The sequence below is a fragment of the Chrysemys picta genome, chromosome 1 (genome assembly GCF_011386835.1).
Source record: "Chrysemys picta bellii isolate R12L10 chromosome 1, ASM1138683v2, whole genome shotgun sequence".
Lineage (NCBI taxonomy): Eukaryota > Metazoa > Chordata > Testudines > Emydidae > Chrysemys > Chrysemys picta.
The window spans coordinates 118,568,873-118,586,247 of NC_088791.1; the positions used below are offsets into that span (position 1 = coordinate 118,568,873).

Below are 17,375 nucleotides of genomic sequence, written 5' to 3' on the forward strand. Positions count from 1 at the left end.
TTTCTCATTTTGAAAGGAAGAATTATAAGAGATACACCAGTCTCCCCAAAGTAGGTTTGCTAGAAAAATGGATTGCAAATGTACAATGTAATTCATATCTTATTGCCCTTATATAAATCCATGGTACGCCCACATCTTGAATACTGCATACAGATGTGGTCTCCTCATCTCAAAAAAAATATACTGGCATTAGAAAAGGTTCAAAGAAGGGCAACTAAAATGATTAGTGGTTTGGAATGGGTCCCATATGAGGAGAGATTAAAGAGGCTAGGACTTTTCAGCTTAGAAAAGAGGAGACTAAGGGCAGATATGATAGAGGTATATAAAATCATAAGTGCTGTGGAGAAAGTGAATAAGGAAAAGTTATTTACTTGTTCCCATAATATAAAAACTCGGGGCCACTAAATGAAATTAACGGGGAGCAGGTTTAAAACAAATAAAAGGAAGTTCTTCTTCACACAGTGCGCAGTCAACCTGTGGAACTCCTTGCCTGAGGAGATTGTGAAGGTTAGGACTATAACAGGGTTTAAAAGAGAACTGGATAAATTCATGGGGGTTAAGTCCATTAATGACTATTAGCCAGTATCGATAAGGAATGGTGTCCCTATGTTTGTCAGAGGGTGGAGATGGATGGCAGGAGAGAGATCACTTGATGATTACCTGTTAGGTTCACTCCCTCTGGGACACCTGGCATTGGTCACTGTCGATAGACAGGCTACTGGGCTGGATGGACCTTTGGTTCTTATGTTCAGCATATGAACATCCTTTTGTTCTTATGTTCAGCATATGCCATGAAAATTGGGAGCCATTCTTGACAGCACCCCTCTCCATTAAAAAACAGAAGTGTACTGGGCTTTGAAGAATTACATCTCTGTACAAATTCTAAGTGTTATCAAAAACTTATTGTATTTAAATTTAGAAAAACACACAATATTGTTGCAGTATGTTTAATGGGTTTTAATGTTGATATTTAAAGGAAGACCAGTGAGACATGTGTGTTGTTTCCAACTGTAAATCGAGCTCATAATCAAGCTTGAAAGAATTAAGCTTGATTAATGTTAAACTTTTCATCAGTCAACTTTCTTCTCAACATTGACAACTTCTTCACATGAAATCTGAGATGTCATGCTGTGAAGGAGAGAGAACTGCCATCTCTGGTTAATCCACTTGTTATCTCAGGAATGTGCACACACTTTGGTTTTGAGATAATGATGGGAGGGAGGAGATCAAATATTTGATAGCTGAGCATTGAACTGTGTGTACCTTGTTAGGAAATGCAGGAAAGCTGGAAGTGAGGCATTCATCAAAGTTTAACTGTTTACTCTTTGTGTTTCCCTTTTCTCAAAAGGGAGATGATTCATTTAACCATCTTGGATACTCAGAGAAACTAGGCACTTGGAAACAAATTCAACATGGATGTAATGTCTTAGAAATTGACTGTGGATCTTCAATAATGTTCATGAACTGTTTTATTTCTCAAATGTAGGTCTCCACAGTCTAGTCACATCAGTTTGCATAACAAGTCATATGCATTATCAATTATTCTTTTATTATAGGACCAATTCTTATAATAAAGGAATTTTGCTGCATTAGGGTTGACTGAAAAAGAACTTGAGTGTTTGGCTCATACAGTGGAAAACTAACTCTTCCATCACAGCACCAGGAGGGGGCCTTCTCTCTCTTCCCCACCCCCCATCTCCACTCCCCCAAAAGAAATCTAGCAAAGGGACATGTGCAGAGGATCTTGCATTTTTGAATGACCCTACATTGACATGTTCATTACAACGTTCCTCAGGAAACGAGTGACTATGGCCTGAAGCTTGGCAGGTCAAAGAAACACAAAAGTAGAGTCGCCCAACTTATTTATAATGCAGCTTAAAAGAAAGGCAGAATTCATAAGAAAACTAGTTTGAAAAGCCAGCCATTGCTCTGAAAAGGTAAATCCTGTCCCCTTGTGAATAAGGTGGTTAGTTGCTAACAAGCTAATAATGATGATAAAAATCACAAATGATTTGCATACATGATGGGGGGGAAAACAATATGGAGAAAGGTGATTTCATTTTTAAGCTTCCAAGATGGCAATGTAAACTACAGGACTAGAAGGTGGGCATTACTTTACAAAGTCCTCATAGAGCATCTTTTGTAAATTCAGGGTATTCTTTATAGCAGATTATTCTTGTGTTTGAGCTCTGGAACTGTGTAGAGTAGTTTTTATATGAAGGCTGAATTGATGCCATGATACCTTTATATGCTGGTCTGCTATAAAAAATGAAATGGTAAAAGGAGATGGCTCCACAGCAGAATATTTTTCCTTCTAATATTTGCAATTGCCTTTGATGCCTCCCTCCACGTTCTCCCCCCATATCTATGTAATTAATGTATCACACAGAAGTAACACATTTTTGTCATCTCTAGGGTGATGAAGAGGCGAGCCTTGGCCTTCCTATAAGTCCTTTCATGGATCGCTCAGCTCCCCAGTTGGCACAACTTCAGGAATCCTTCATTTCTCACATTGTGGGTCCACTGTGTAATTCCTATGACTCAGCGGGGCTGATGCCAGGGAAATGGGTGGAAGATAGCGATGAGTCAGGAGATACTGATGAGCAAGAAGAGGAAGAAACAGCAGAAATGGAAATGTGTGAAAATTCCGAGTCAAGTATGTTGTTTGCATCTGTATCTTTCAGTGGGGCTGATTTCATTTCATGGGCTAACGATCCCCTGTATAAAAGCCTAAAGAGTTTCTCCTGGTCAGCCATAACCTGAATTTCTCTAGAACTGTACTAGCTGAACTGGCCCCCAAGAGGTTTAATGGGTAGCCACACATTTTGGGAGTGGAGAAGCTTCTAAAGACTTCACAGACAACACTTCTAGTAGGTCATTAGGTTGCCCATCCTACATCTGCGATTTTTAGACTGCTCCATGGCTGGTTTTTAAAGGACTATAATTTTTTTCTCCATTGGAAGATGTGGGTAGGACAAGATCTTCATCTTTTTGTTATGTTTTTGTACGGTGCCTGGTACAATAGGCCCCAGTTCCCTGATTGGGACCTGTAGATGCTACCACAATATATAAAAATTTTAATGGTGGAAATATTTGAGAACACATCTTCTTGTGGAAATGGGTCCAGTTTGCTGTATTTGTGCTGTGCATTGACACGTAAGAGATTTGGGTTTGTATCAGCTCCAGAGAATTTTTTATGACCCTCAAACCTCTGGCCAATCCATAAGTAATATTGATAGACTCCAAAATCCATCCAGTCCTCTGCTGAAAGCCTGACTGTGGCAGTGATTGGCCTGTTGGGAGGAAGCTTTGGTAGTCTACAAGGGGATGTTGAGGAACCTGTGAAAAATGGTTTGGAGTGGTAAATTAATTTGGAGCCCATGTCTCTTGGTAGTTTCCCTTTAAATTAATCCAGCACCTCAGCCCTTACCACCTGTAGCCTTCCTGCCTCTCTCAGGGTCAGGCGCCCCCTCCAGAGGCATCAGGGAGTCAGTAGGTCCACTGTATATATTGTTGGGTAGCCTGGCTTGCGGCTGCGCAGTTGCCCAACTCAACTTTTTACTAGGAAGGAGGTTTGGATCTAGGGGAGGGAGAGGAAGCCATCAGAGTTCTAGTACAATATTAGTAATATTTAATACTTGTATAGGGCTTGTCACCTAAGAATCTCAAAGTTCTTCACAAAGGAGGGTCAGTATCATTCCCATTTTGTATATGGAGATTTATGATGTGAGAGGTTTAGGGACTTGTTTAAGGTCAAAGAGAAAGTCAAAATCAGGGCTCAGAATAGAACCGGGGTCTTCTGACTTCCAGTCCAGAATTCTATCCACTAAATCATACGGCCTCTTCAACCACACGTGTGATGCCGTAACTTGTAACTAGTAAACCACTGTTCTCATTCACTTTGAGTCCTTTTCATAAATGCATTATGTTCATATGAACATATAGGAATTGCCCTACTGGCCAGACAGGTGGACTGCATAGTGTAGTATTCTGTTTTAGTAGTAGCGGAAGATGGTTTGCAGTATTGTTGCAGCAAGGGCTTTGGAGCTGTGTTCTGGCTCTGCTGCAGCTCCAGGCAAAAACCTGCAGCTCAACTGCTCCAGAGCTGCTCCGCGCTCCAGCTCCGGGCTCCACTCTAGAGCCCTGGACTTGTAGCTGTGTGTGTCCCAGGATATTAGAGAGACAAGTTGAGTGAGGTAATATCTTTTTTGGACCAACTTCTGTTGGTGAGAAAAACTTTTGAGTATACACAGAGCTCTTCTTCTTCAGCGGAAGATTGACAGTTATGGAATTACCTGATGAGAGGGGAAGTTTTTTCAGTTAGTGGTTCATTTATGCCCTAGAACATGACACTTTATATCTGTTACATTTATTAAAAAATAACCCTAATTAATGTGACTGTGGCTGTTGTCATTATCCACGAAAATGACTAGACTTCTTTTGGAATACTGTTGCTCTCTTGGCCTCAGTGACATCACATTGCAGTAAGTTACACAGGTTAATTATGTATTGTGGGTTTTTTAAAAAAGCTTTAATTTTGTTTTCTTTCACTTCCATTGAATATCCCCTTGTTCTTTTATGAGAAGAGGTCAGTAGAGCAACTGATTCATATTCATCTGCCATCTACCATTCCATCCTCTGGTGTAGTTGCTGATTTCAATGACAGATTACATATTTTTTAATAGTAATTTTAAATTCCTTAAGCAATCTAAGGTGTTACACTGTCTGGGCCTGTAGCTTGGTGTACTTCAATGTACCAATTTGTTCTGACATCTCCTCTTTTGACACATCAGTCCCTCATCTTTAATCGCTGAAAAGTCTAAATCTAGGGTAGGTATCTCTTCAATATCCTCCACACTGATGTAACCATTTACAAGATTACAAACATTAGGCAGGTATTTAGATTTGTTTTAAGTGTCATTTTGAATATTCCAAGCTCTTTCAGCACAACACAAAAGAGATCTCCTGTTTTAAAAGAGATGTATGCCTCTGATTTGCCCATATATGTCAAATACTTAGAAAAAGAATTTTTTTACCACATTCAGGACAACTCTAAGTGAAATGTCTTTGAGAAGATAGAACGGGGAAATTATTGTAGAAGGCCTTTCATTGTAGTCAAGGTAATTCATTAGAACATTTTAGATAATTGGACTTTAATAAAATTAACTAGTGTATTGTCTGACCTGCAAACATTTGATGTAGCTTAAAAGCAAGAGATATTTTATGTCATGTCTGAACAGGTAACTTCCAACAAGCCCCGTTGTGAATTTAAGAGTTAAACTGAATCAATCCTTATTGGGTTCAAACAAAATCTCAAGCCATAACAAATCTCTGCTGAAAGCTGCAAGATTTGGGGTCACAGGAAACCTGGGATAGAATGTTCTAATATGGTGTATTGGTGGAATAGAGGTTTCTTATTATTATTAAACCTGAAAGTTTCCTACAGGGAACCAAGAGCTTTTTAATGAAGGATTGAGCTGGATTTGGACTGTGCTGCAGTGAAAAGCTCTTTGTTTCCAATTCAAAAGCTTCAAGGACTCAACATTTTGGCTCCCAACACAGACATGCTTTAGGCCACCTGCAAACTCTCATTTACGCAAATTTATTTGGTACAAAACATTCCTGTACGTCACTCTATTTTTTTTTTCAGTAGAATTCCTGAAGAGGTTTATTATTTAAGTTCTATAGCTGCCACCGCCACTCTTCACGATTGGTGAAAATCTTCAGGCTTTATGTTGAATGGAATTGTAGCTATCACAACTCTATCACCATCAGACTACAGGACCGTCTACAATAATGGGCTGTCACCCAGGGCAGGAAAAAGTTTGTGGTGCAAGTGACTCTGATGATGGGAAGTGGAAAATATAGTTTGTAGTATAATAGCAGCTTGATGCCTCAAAACTAGAAAGAAGGAAACTCCAAGGCTGCATCCGAAGAAGTGGGCTGTAGTCCACGAAAGCTTATGCTCTAATAAATTTGTTAGTCTCTAAGGTGCCACAAGTACTCCTGTTCTTCTTTTTCCAAGGCTGTGTTATTATTTGCCGTAGGACTTCACTTATCAACAGTCCAAACTCAGTTGTCATAACAATAGCAATGCTGCGCTATATTGTGCTGTGCTAGATTTGGATTTTTCACTTGCTGCTTCAGTGGAGCTCAGGCCCTTTGCAATAGCAAGGTAATGTGTAGAGCAGATCTTTAAAAGGAAGGGATCATAGGTGCTATTTTGTTGACTAATGTATAGAACATTCATTACTTGCCTTTTCCCCTTCCACAGCTCCTGTCAGTGCATAGGTAATGCGTAAAGAAAAGAAAACAAATATTTCATAGAGTAGTGAAGGGTCTTAAATTGGTCAGCCTGAAGCAGGCCACATTTGCTGTCAAAAAGAGCACATGGCATGCCCAAATGAGTCAGAGGAGACATGCACTTTGTAATATTTTTACAGGCAGTATATCATTCAGCCACTAGATGTCTTTGTGTGCTGTACAGTGTCCTGGACTGGGTGTGCTCCTTGGTAAACAAAGGACACAAAGCTGGGACTCAAACTGTGTGAAAGTTGGCTTGGTCTATTTTTCCATGTAGTTGTACTTTTTTTTTTTTAAATAAACAACTCTTAATTAAGATGGACCCTTGATTCCATATATCATGACTCTTGCTCTCTCTTCCCTCCCAAGAAAACAATACAGTAATTTTGTCTAATATTTTACAGGAAAGAAAAAGTTCAAGCAGAGGAAAATCTACTGCCAGATCACTCAGCACCTGCTTCAGAACCATAAAATGTGGAAGAAAGTAATTGAAGATGAGGAAAGGATAGCTGGGACAGAAAAGCAAGGTTTAGAGCAATCCACGCTGCACCAATCCTCGGAACAAATTCAGGCCATCAGGGAAGAGGAGGAGGAGAAAGGGAAACCCAAAGGGGAGGAGGAGGAGGAGGACACAGCGATAGAACTGAACCAATGACAATATTTTCAACAGTATTTTAAGACAGATTGACTTGTGCACAGACTCCTTTTCAAGCCAGCACAACATTTAGACACAACACTGTAGAAATATTGGATAATGCGCCTACAGCAATTTGATTTGTTTCTCTTTCCTTTGTATAGTGAGGTACATTGTTTAAACTCCTACGCTCAAGAAGCTTTCGCACTGCGACACCGGCTTTTACAGACTTTCTTAAAGGGGCAAGGGGAGGGTGGAATTGTATACATAGCCGATCATTGGCTGAGCACTTCAACAAAATACATGTAATGATATATTATGGTCACTGTGATATTACAGAAGGAAGTTGTCCAAGGAAATGCTGCTCCTAAAGCACATTTGCAGTTAACTGTAAGGTACCAGTTAAGTAGATTTTACTCTTAAAGCTGAGGGATAAAAGTTCCAAAGCTTTCTCAGAATGTTAATACATCCTGCTAACATATATGTGGGGGAGAAGAGGGCGCCCATGTGTGTGTATTTGGCTGGATGTACTATAATGTAATGTAGTTTGAGTTTTTATCAGACTAGGTTTAGACACATGGCTTGTGAACAAACACAAGGCCCCAAGTCTAGGAAATTTGGGTTGGTGTGGAAAGTGGCCAATGAAGCCTCGTTTTGCAGCCTGGTTGCACCACTGTCTTTCAGCAGAAGCCGTGGGACTCTCACTACTGACCTGGCACCATTTGGCAGCACCCTGTGACTGAACTCCTAACCACCTGCCACGTTGGCACTTTCCACACTGCCAGTGAAAGGAATGTGCATGGAATCCATCGTACCCAAAGTGCGGGTTATTATAGGGCACACTTTGTTACTCCTCGTTAAAGAAACTGTGCCTTTGAATGAGTTAGTGGTTTCAGGGAGCACTGTGTGAGAGAGAGAGAAACCATGCATGCTTGGGAATTAATCACACACTGTCGCTTCCTCCCTCCCCCAGCCTTACATTTCCTTGTGTCAGTGGCCAAACACATTGTAAAATGAAGCTAAATTGTCATCTTTAAAGTGCAGCAGGAGGGGAGATGTGAAGCCATCCAGTTCCTTGGGCTCAAAAGGCAATGTCTTTGTGATGCTCCAACAGAAGGGTGCGGTGAGGGAGCAGCTGCTTGTCCATATTTGCTAGATGCTTGTGTGCCTCAGCAGCCACTCACAACAGCTTCAGAGAGTGCTGTTTTTCAGCACAGGGCGCTGAATGGGAGCAGTTTGCAGCTGGCATTCTGCTTAGATACAGCATACTCCATCCATACTACTTTATGTTTGCGTTTTGGAGAAAAAAAAAAAAGATCGGGGCTATAGTAGAGCAGATAATTTTTGGTTTGTTTCTCTGTCGTTTAAGCTGTGAGCCAAACGTCTATTTAAAAGGTTGATATTCACGTTCAATATTTTATTTCACGATATTATATTTGTCAATGATTAGTTATCTAGATGTAAATATGGAGAAATTTTTATGGGTTCCTGTAGATAATGAAATCTTTAAGAAAAAGGGGGGGGAAGGGAAATGTTTTTGTAAAGGTAATTTTTTTAAAAACACCATTTTTATACAGTGTAGCCATTTTCAAGCCCATCAAATAAGGTCTTGAGTAGTTGAGTAGTTATGGGAAGCCACTGGTCTACAGGAGCAAGACACTGACATATTAATGTTTATTGTTTTGGACTGGTAGCCTCAGCCATTATCTTGCTAATTAAGGATTTGCCAGAAATCTTTTGGTCCCCCCCAAAAAATCTGAGTTCATGATCTCCCAAAAAGGTGGACCAATGAGGTATGCCATTCTAAAATCTGAGCCTGCAGACCTTATTCATCAACAAAGCTTGAGTGGGGCAGCTTGGATGAATAAGAAATACTCACATAAGTAAAGGTTGCAGTAACAGCCCATCCTGTTTTAACTTAAGTCTCTGATCTGTCCATTGCTCACTGCCTTGTATTTACCACCTTTCACAGTATTTTATTGAGTCATTAGTACTTCTTGGGAAATAACAGAGAACATTCTGTTTCTAAACCAGTCTGCATATGTGTTATCACTTCTGTATTTTTCTCCAATTCAGCCTGCAGTTCGGGTCTCTTTGTTTCTTGTGGGTTCATCTTCTCTTTATCTTTCCTTTCCCCTTCAAATAGTAGGAAGACACCCTCCACTGTTAGTGACAGCATGATTATAAAGCATGACTTCAGGTGGGAACATCAATAGAAAGAGTTGATTAATGCTAAAAAAAATCAAAGATCCTGATTTCATTTTTTTTTAAGTAAGGGAAATCAGATAACTAAGCATAATTTTTCCAAAACAAAATGGAATGCCTGTCAAAGTTTTCTCCAAAGCACCAGCAGGTCTCCAACAATTCAAGCTTGCACTGTTTCAACATCCATTCAGTCACCTCTGTCTATCATTTAATGTTTTGGCACCAATTATATACCAGGTTGAAGAGCTTTCTCACTGCATTTAACACGTTCTTTAATATTATTTTATAAAAAATTAAACTCTCAGACACTGTAGAATTTCACATCCCAACTGATGATGAAAATCTATGGTTTTAAGTGCACAATGATCAGAGTTGGAATTTATTTTTTTTTAAATACCAATGGTTTAAAAAAAAAAAGAAAACCTTGGTGAAAACAAAGCCAGGGTTCAAAGGTGCTAATAAGAGCACAGATGGTGTAATAAAGAGGGGAGGCATTCCAAATACAAGGCTGAATCCTGCAAACCTTTTACTCCTGCACATAGTCCTGTTGAATTCCGGGTATAAGTATGGGCTACTCACCCAAGCAAGAGTGCAGGACTGGGCCTGTGAAAAAGTGCTCTTTAAAATGTACCTAGAGGAGAATTTTAAGATACATCCTTAGTTGTCATCATTCTGGTTGCTACTCAGCAATATTAAAGTCTGTTTCCAATTCATTGAGCTTACTTCCTGTAGTGCCAGGTAGGCTGTTACAAATTACTACGTTACTACACAAACCTATTTGTGGGTGCAGTTAGACAAACTCAGGTCTTTTTAAATGAAGGAATTGCTGGCAGGCTGAACAGGAATGGTGAACATTATCCAAACTGTAGAGCAGGAGGCAATAGTCGTGAAAGCAAAAACAGCTGGGACTGGTTAACTTGATAATATGCTATCTGTGGTGATGTGCAGAATTCATTGGTATTAGTAAAAAACCAGCTGCATCTAGTAACAAACCAGGTGATATTCTTGCACTCCACACTGCTACTGGCAAAACCTGACTTCAGTAGGCAGTGACCCATTTATAAATCTTACCCGTTGTCTTTGAAAATGTGTTTCCACCAAGAAATTATCAGGGAACTTCCCAGGCATGTTTTACCAGGAAAAAGTAGGTTTGTATTGAGTGTGTGCATACAGTTTTGCATTCTTTTCTAGTAGATAACAAAGCAAATAATTGATTATCCAGAGATTTATGTACTTGTCTTGGCCCAAAAGAGCAGGAAGAACCAAAACTTTCAACCAGAAGTTTCAGCAGCGCTTTCAAAGGCCAGGCCATTTTGGTTTCCTACTTTCTACAGCCCTTTGGTGTTCTGAAATCCAGATAAACCACAGCCTGTGCAATAATTTTGAAACAAAAAAAAGTAAATTGCATTTCATCATCAGTGTTCAGTTTTCAGGTAGAGTATCAATGAATGTTTAAAGTGTTGATATGAGATTCTGGTATGTACAGTATATAAATTATTTGTTTAATACTGAGGAAACCAAAGACCTTTTCAAGAATGTTTCTCAGTAGAAATAATCATTAGAAATTACATTCTTATGGAATTCCATACTTTGGGGGAGGCAGGCACATGTCTCAAGTTCTACATTCTTTTTAAAAGGAGAGTGAGAATAGGTTATGACTTCCAATATTGAATCAGAACCCTCATTCCCTTGTTAATTTTGTCTTCATTGTAATCACTAACTGATTTAGCAGTGTGTGCAGCCACCATTGTGAAGAGAAGTACACTGAATGGCCTTGTATCAATCTACATGGCAAGTATTTCGTTTCTCCATCTTCTTGTTATGCTACCCAGCCAGTTGCTGCTGGTTCATCCTTACTGGTTTTAGAATTTGGCTTGTTTGTCAGCAGACATGTATTTTGTATTCCTCCCCCAACACACAGAAGATAGAGATTAGATAAAAACCCAGAACTATTTATCTTTCTCTTGAATGGTACCTACACTGAAATCATCCCAACTTTGAATCGAAGCCTGCCCATCTCTAGAAATAACCATTCTGGTTGTACCCAGATGGTCATAATCTAGGCTTAGTTGCTCTACTCCTAATGGGAACTTGATAGCACACTAAAGGTTTTGATCCAATATGCAAAACACCTATTGCCACATGTCTTGGAAAATCCACTGCTCCCCTTGATGCAAAAACAGTGTTAGATTTTCCAAGTGATGCAATGTTGCATGCCATGCATTAGATACCTGGGCGGAAATCCAGTGGCGATCAGGGATTCCAATGTGCTCTGAAAAAGGAGTTCAAATCTCTCTTCTCTGTGGGTGAGATTCACTCTTTGCAGAAAACTATAGAAGTGCCAGTGCACCCCCAAAGCCCTATTTTGAGCACTTAAGTGGAGTATAGGCATTGTGCTTGCCTCTTAGGACGAATTTCACCTTCTGAGAATAGCTTGTTCCCAATGAGGCTGTTTTTTATGAATGCATATGTTAAAATATAAAGAATAAATCCTATCGTCCTTACTCAGAAGAAATTCTCATTGTCATCAATGGGCTAAATCCTGAGATTGCATCGTTTAGGTGGTTCATCGGGAATGTTGCCCAACTAAGGGCTTAAGGTAAAAATTTTCAGAAGTGTTCAAGTGGCTTAGAAGCTTAATAGACAGAATTTCAAAGGTATTTAGGCATCTAATGAAATTTTTCAAAAGCACATAAGCAAGTTAGGTGCCAAACTCTCATTGATTTCAATGGAAAATAGGCATCTACCTCATTTAGACTCTTTTGAAAATCCCATAAGATGTTTGTTTGCATCTTTGGGGTTCCTAAATACCTTTGAAAACCTGACCCCAAAGCCCGTTTTCAAAAGTGACTTAGGCGGTTATGTCCCATTGACTTTCAATGAGATTCAGGCCCCTTAAGTGTTGCGACTTCTGAAAATGGGACTTTGGCACATATGCCACGTTAGTCAATTTCTAAAAAAATTTACGCTTATAAAAAATTGAGTGAAGACTTTTCAATTTGCCCCAAAAATATGAATCAAGCCATTAATAGGTATAAATAGTAATTGCTTGCACTGCCTTACTCTGAGTTGGGCCTTAACCTGCACCACTGATGTCAATGAGAGATTTGCTATTGACTTCAAAGGGCAAAGAATCAAGTCCATAGTCCCACTGATTTCCCCAGGACTGCTTGAGAAGTAAGATGCTAGTCAACATGAATGTGGTTGGCAGAATCGGGCTGCAAGTGAGTCAGTACCCAGATTAAAGTACAGGGCAGTTTGCCAACACATACCACACTTTACATTCTTGTAACAAAGTAAGACACGCAAGCTGAGGTGCAACTGTGCTTTGATTCATCCGAGATATTAACAATGAAATAGAAACTATGCAGTAAAGTTTGGATTACACTGGGATAAAACAAAAAAATAACAGTTGGCAACTACTGTGCTTCCTTCCCTCTGGTGAAGAAGAGGCATTTGACAATATTTTGGAATAAATTTGGCGGCTGGATATTACTAATATTGTTTTGGCCTGTGCATATTGGTGTGGTTGAGAAGCACAGACGTCATGTAACTGAGCATGAAGGTTTCTGTTTAAGCGTGAGTGATGTGAGGCAGGAATCACTTGAGCATTTTTATGACACATTGATGGAAAAATAAATTGGCTCAAGGCACGTAAATGGTTTTATCTACAGCCAAGCGTGTGCCTTTTTGTTGCAGCAGAGAACAGTCTATACTGTGCAACTAGGGGCTGAGCACCAAGAGTCATTCAGTCTTTCCAGCCTTGGATTGGGATATTTGCCTGAAAAATTGGGTGTCCCCCAGCTGGCAGCATGGTATTGATGTAATTAGTCCTAACGTTGATGGGATTTTAAACATAGGTGGAGACTGTTAAATTGGCAACCCCTAGGAAAGAAAGGAAACCTAGTCAAGTTCCAAATAGACTTTATACAGTGCAGCTGGTTTTTACTTTTCATTCAAAACAGGGAGTAATCCTTTGGAGAGAATCAAGCATTGAGTTTCAAGGATGTTAACAGTAATACTGTTTGACAGTCAGTCAAACATCAATAAATGCACTAGAGATGATTTCCCCCCTCCCTCCTCAAACTGAGAAGGAGGAATCCCTCTTTAATTTTTTTTAAATGAACCCACAAATGTAGGAGCCTTTTGATGTCTGAGTCATCATTCTTTACAGATTTGCTGGCGGCATTTGTCAACCAGGCAATCTGAAGGAGACCGGGGGGCGGGGGGGGGGGGAGAAGGGAGGAGAGGGGGGAGGAAATATGATTTTTTTGGTGTTTTATGGACAGTATCCAGCCATCCTCAAGAAAATAAATTGAAATAATTGTAGACATTATACTGTGGTCAGCCTTAAAAATGTGCCAATTTACCTTAGATAAATAGAGATGGTTACCACTGTATTTGTGATATTTCTTATACTTAAGCTTGGCAAAAATTGATGTTTGTTTATTTATAGTATTAATGTTTATTTTTAAGCATATTTTTAGATTTTTATCCATTTAAATTTTCACAGTTTAAGTTATGGGGGAAATCAAACAATAATTATTTAATGACAGTGACATGGAGATTCAAAATGTTAAAGTATTATAACTGTTCAAACACAAATTGTTAACATCATATGTCAAAATACACAAAGTAAATATCCTTAAATTAAACTGTAGTAAGTTCTCAAGCAGCATTTTTCTTATCTTTCCTATCTGTAAATTTTTATTATCAATAGAAATATTTTCTCACCAGTTTGTGTGTCTACAGGTGAAATCGATGTTTGCCGACGTTTACTGATAAAAATCAAATCCTTCCAAGCTTACTTATCTCTAGTATCTAAAATTGGCCAGTTCTTAATGGTGACCATTATAGTTGCAATCAACCAGCCTTGTCCGTGGTCTCCTTGTCCACTTTTTACGAAGTAACTTAGAGACACAGGAACTAAGTATGTAAATCTGTTGTCAAATAAGCCTTTACTCACTATGAGAGGAGGAAAAAAATCAGTGGTGCCCATTTTAATCAATGTTTTCAGATGGCTGATCTGGGTAATTTACGTTTTCACACTTCCCAATGTATGTTTCACATAGCAGGATGTTTATGATGTGAAAATTGCACAGTGGGCTGTAGATGTTGAACTGGTTGCTGCCAAGCTTCGTGAGCAACCTGAAATGGTTCTTATGATGTACAGTATGTCGGCGTCAAGACCCACATCTACGTAATGGTGAAAATTTTGCTGCATATGAAGTATGTTTAAAAAACAAACTGGGAGAACCAATAGCAGTTTTGTTTTAAAACTACATCCAGATATAAAATAAACATGAAGCACTCTGTAATAGTCAAAGCTAAGGTGCATTTGTAAATGTAGTTGCCTCTTTCGTTTCTTGGTTCAAAAAGTAAATCCAGCTGAGATCAAATAAGCAAAAAGTCCTTATTGTGTGGCCACAGTAAGCCATATGCATTAACCTCCACCTGTTTCAACTTTGAAAGGAAGCTGTCGTTGCACCTGGTAGCTGTAGGTGGTATGGGGCCAGAGACTGGGGCTGTGGACAAAAGAAATGATTTGAGGGATTTGGAAGAGGTAGGATGTCTACAGAGTAGTTGGAGAAATATCTCAGGATAGAACAGTCCAACTCTATGCCAACCTTAACTTGGTTTGTTCTTAGTATTGCTCTGAAGTAAATGGACTTAAATGTTCCATTCTTCAACAATGTCTTCCTTTACGACAATGAACACTCACAAACTATTACTTAATGTGAATTAACAGTTACAGTTTGCTTTTAAATATATATTGAAAATAGTTGAGTTTTTCCCCCGACCCTAATAGATTTGTCTAACATGTATAAACAAATCCATGTCTGTAATGTGAAAAACAATGAGAAAATGGTTAATGGTTTGCCATGCATGTACATAAAGTTTTAGGTAGAAAGTCCCATCCGTCTATTAATGCTTTCCCTCCTCCTCCTTTCAAGATTTCTGCCTGATCCTGAAGCATAATTAAAATCTATATTACAGCAAAGGTTCAATTTTAAGTATTTATTAACATTAATACAGTACTACAGATTAGTATCTTAAAAGATCAAAGACAGCATTTGTAAATGTTATATAATGTCAGTGGTACTTTTATATTTTGATTTTTGTTAATATATATTTGGTCATTACTTTAAACACTCAGCCTGTTTTTTTTTTAATCAATATAAAATGTTTGCATGGGGAAAAAGAATCTTAAGTTCACAGTCATATTTTTAAATTGTAATTCATACTGTAGCTTTGCTTAACTGATAACATTTTCACTGATGGATGGCAGTTTATTTTTGATAGAAAAAAAATCTAATACTAATGTTCAAACAAATATAATTTTAAAATTTTGCATTACCAAAAATACTGGAAACTAGTATCATTCAAAATGACTTAGAGAGATCATTTTCCAATATGGTTTCATCACCTGGACTATAAATGAAATCCAGTGCTTGTATACCTGTGTATAATACACACACATCCAAACATGCCCTCTCAAACCACCCCATTCAATAGAAAATGTTCTTTGTAATTAGTTGAATCTTGGTGAATGTAATTGTGAAATCAGCTCATCAAGGTCAAAATATTTTCTGAATGACAATTCTGGGGAGGATGATGTAATTGAACTAGCTTGATCCTCACTAGGTTTGGGGCCAAATTCTAAAACCCTAGTACACCCAAATCTCACCTTTAAGTCAGTGGAGGTATTTGACTACAAAAAGAGTAAAAGTTTCTTCCTTTGGGGGGATGGTTAATAACTTTGGATCTTACCTTGTGAGGTGCAGACCTCAGCATCTTGAAGAATCATTCATTTTTGATGTATAATCTAATCCGTAATCAATTCTGGCTGCAAGTTTTCCAGTGAATCACAACTGAGATTTTTAAATTAATCCATCCGTAGTATTTTCACTTGAAGGGGTAACCTATTTTTATAAGGTAATATTTGATAAGCGTGTGTGTGTTATCTTGGAGATTCCTATGAAGCAATATTTTTAAAAAGAACTGCCAACCAAAGTGGCAATGCAGAAAAGTGCCATTTTGTGCAGGATTTGTACATGCCAACTTTTAACACAGTGTTCTTTTCACCAAGTACTACATGCATTAATTTATATTTATATATTGTCAATATTGTTGTAACCAAACTTCTCCTTTTTAAACACTTCAAGAACAAGGCCTTGTATTTTTAGGTGATGATCTTTCACAGACAGAATAATTCTTTTCCTTTCACTAGTATCTTGCACTCAAGACATGTAGCAATACTTAATATATTCCCTTCACAAGTATTTGTTAAGTGATTTAGTTAATGGCAGATAAATGTTTTGTACAAAATAGATTCTGTACAGAAAAAAATCTTTTAGATAAACATTATTTATTTTTACTGTTTTGTAAGTTAGACACTATAATGAAGCTCCTTTTTGCCAGAATTACTGGAAGTGCCTCTTGGTAAAATGTATAATACAGTAAATATGTATTCAAAATTATTAGAAATACTTGTCACAAAATGAACAATGTGGATGTTGCAATGTGAAGACAAATGTACAACATAAATATAATTCTGTGGTATCATACGTGCTGCGGTTCTTTTTCCTTTAACAGAGTTGAATTCAGCTACCCACCTTTCTCTGTAAGAACTGTCAACATGCAAGAGACCAATGCTCCCTCTAGGCTCTGATCCAAACCCATTGAAATCAAAGGAAAAATTCCAATGGGCTTTGAATCAGGTCCTGAGTGATGCCTCTCATCTCAAAGAGTAGCCAATGTCTTATGTTTCAGATGAAGGTGTAACACCTCATATGTGTCTAACTGACAATATTATGCATTGGGGAAAGAGTTCTTCCTAACCCCTTTCTTATCAATATATACCTGTTAGCATTGACTTCTTCCATAGGATTATTCACATGCTTTTAAAGTTAAGCATGTACTTCAGCACCTTGCTGAATAGGGGGCTTAGTGCAGGTGTTGGGTTTTATTTTTATAGTGGATGTCAACATTGACCTCTAATTTTTGTTATTTTCATTTATTTCAACAAAGCTCTAGGTGCTTTTCACTGGAGGGAGAAAGTCCCTACCCTCAAAGAGTTCACATTATAAATCTTTGACAAGGAGTAGGGAAGTGACAAACAGTTGGGAGGGAATGGGGAAAGGAAAGACAAGGGTTACAGCAATAAGATCACATGGATACTCAGTTTAGTCTCCAGACTTTGAATCATTCTTGTAGCTCTTCTCTGAACCCT

At 38.4% G+C, this 17,375-nt stretch overlaps 1 protein-coding gene across 5 annotated transcripts in view; it reads left to right on the forward strand.

Moving 5' to 3' along the window:
- PDE3A (phosphodiesterase 3A) overlaps positions 1-16,710 on the forward strand; it is a 381,070-nt gene extending 364,360 nt beyond the window's left edge. For all 5 annotated transcript variants that reach the window (XM_005296584.4, XM_005296582.5, XM_008165488.4 and 2 more), the window contains 2 exons: positions 2,416-2,656; positions 6,708-16,710. In XM_005296584.4, coding sequence (XP_005296641.3) covers positions 2,416-2,656; positions 6,708-6,958 — 492 coding nt within the window. In that variant the 3' untranslated portion in view covers positions 6,959-16,710. The remainder of the gene's footprint in view (positions 1-2,415; positions 2,657-6,707) is intronic.
- The last annotated feature ends 665 nt before the right edge of the window (positions 16,711-17,375 follow it).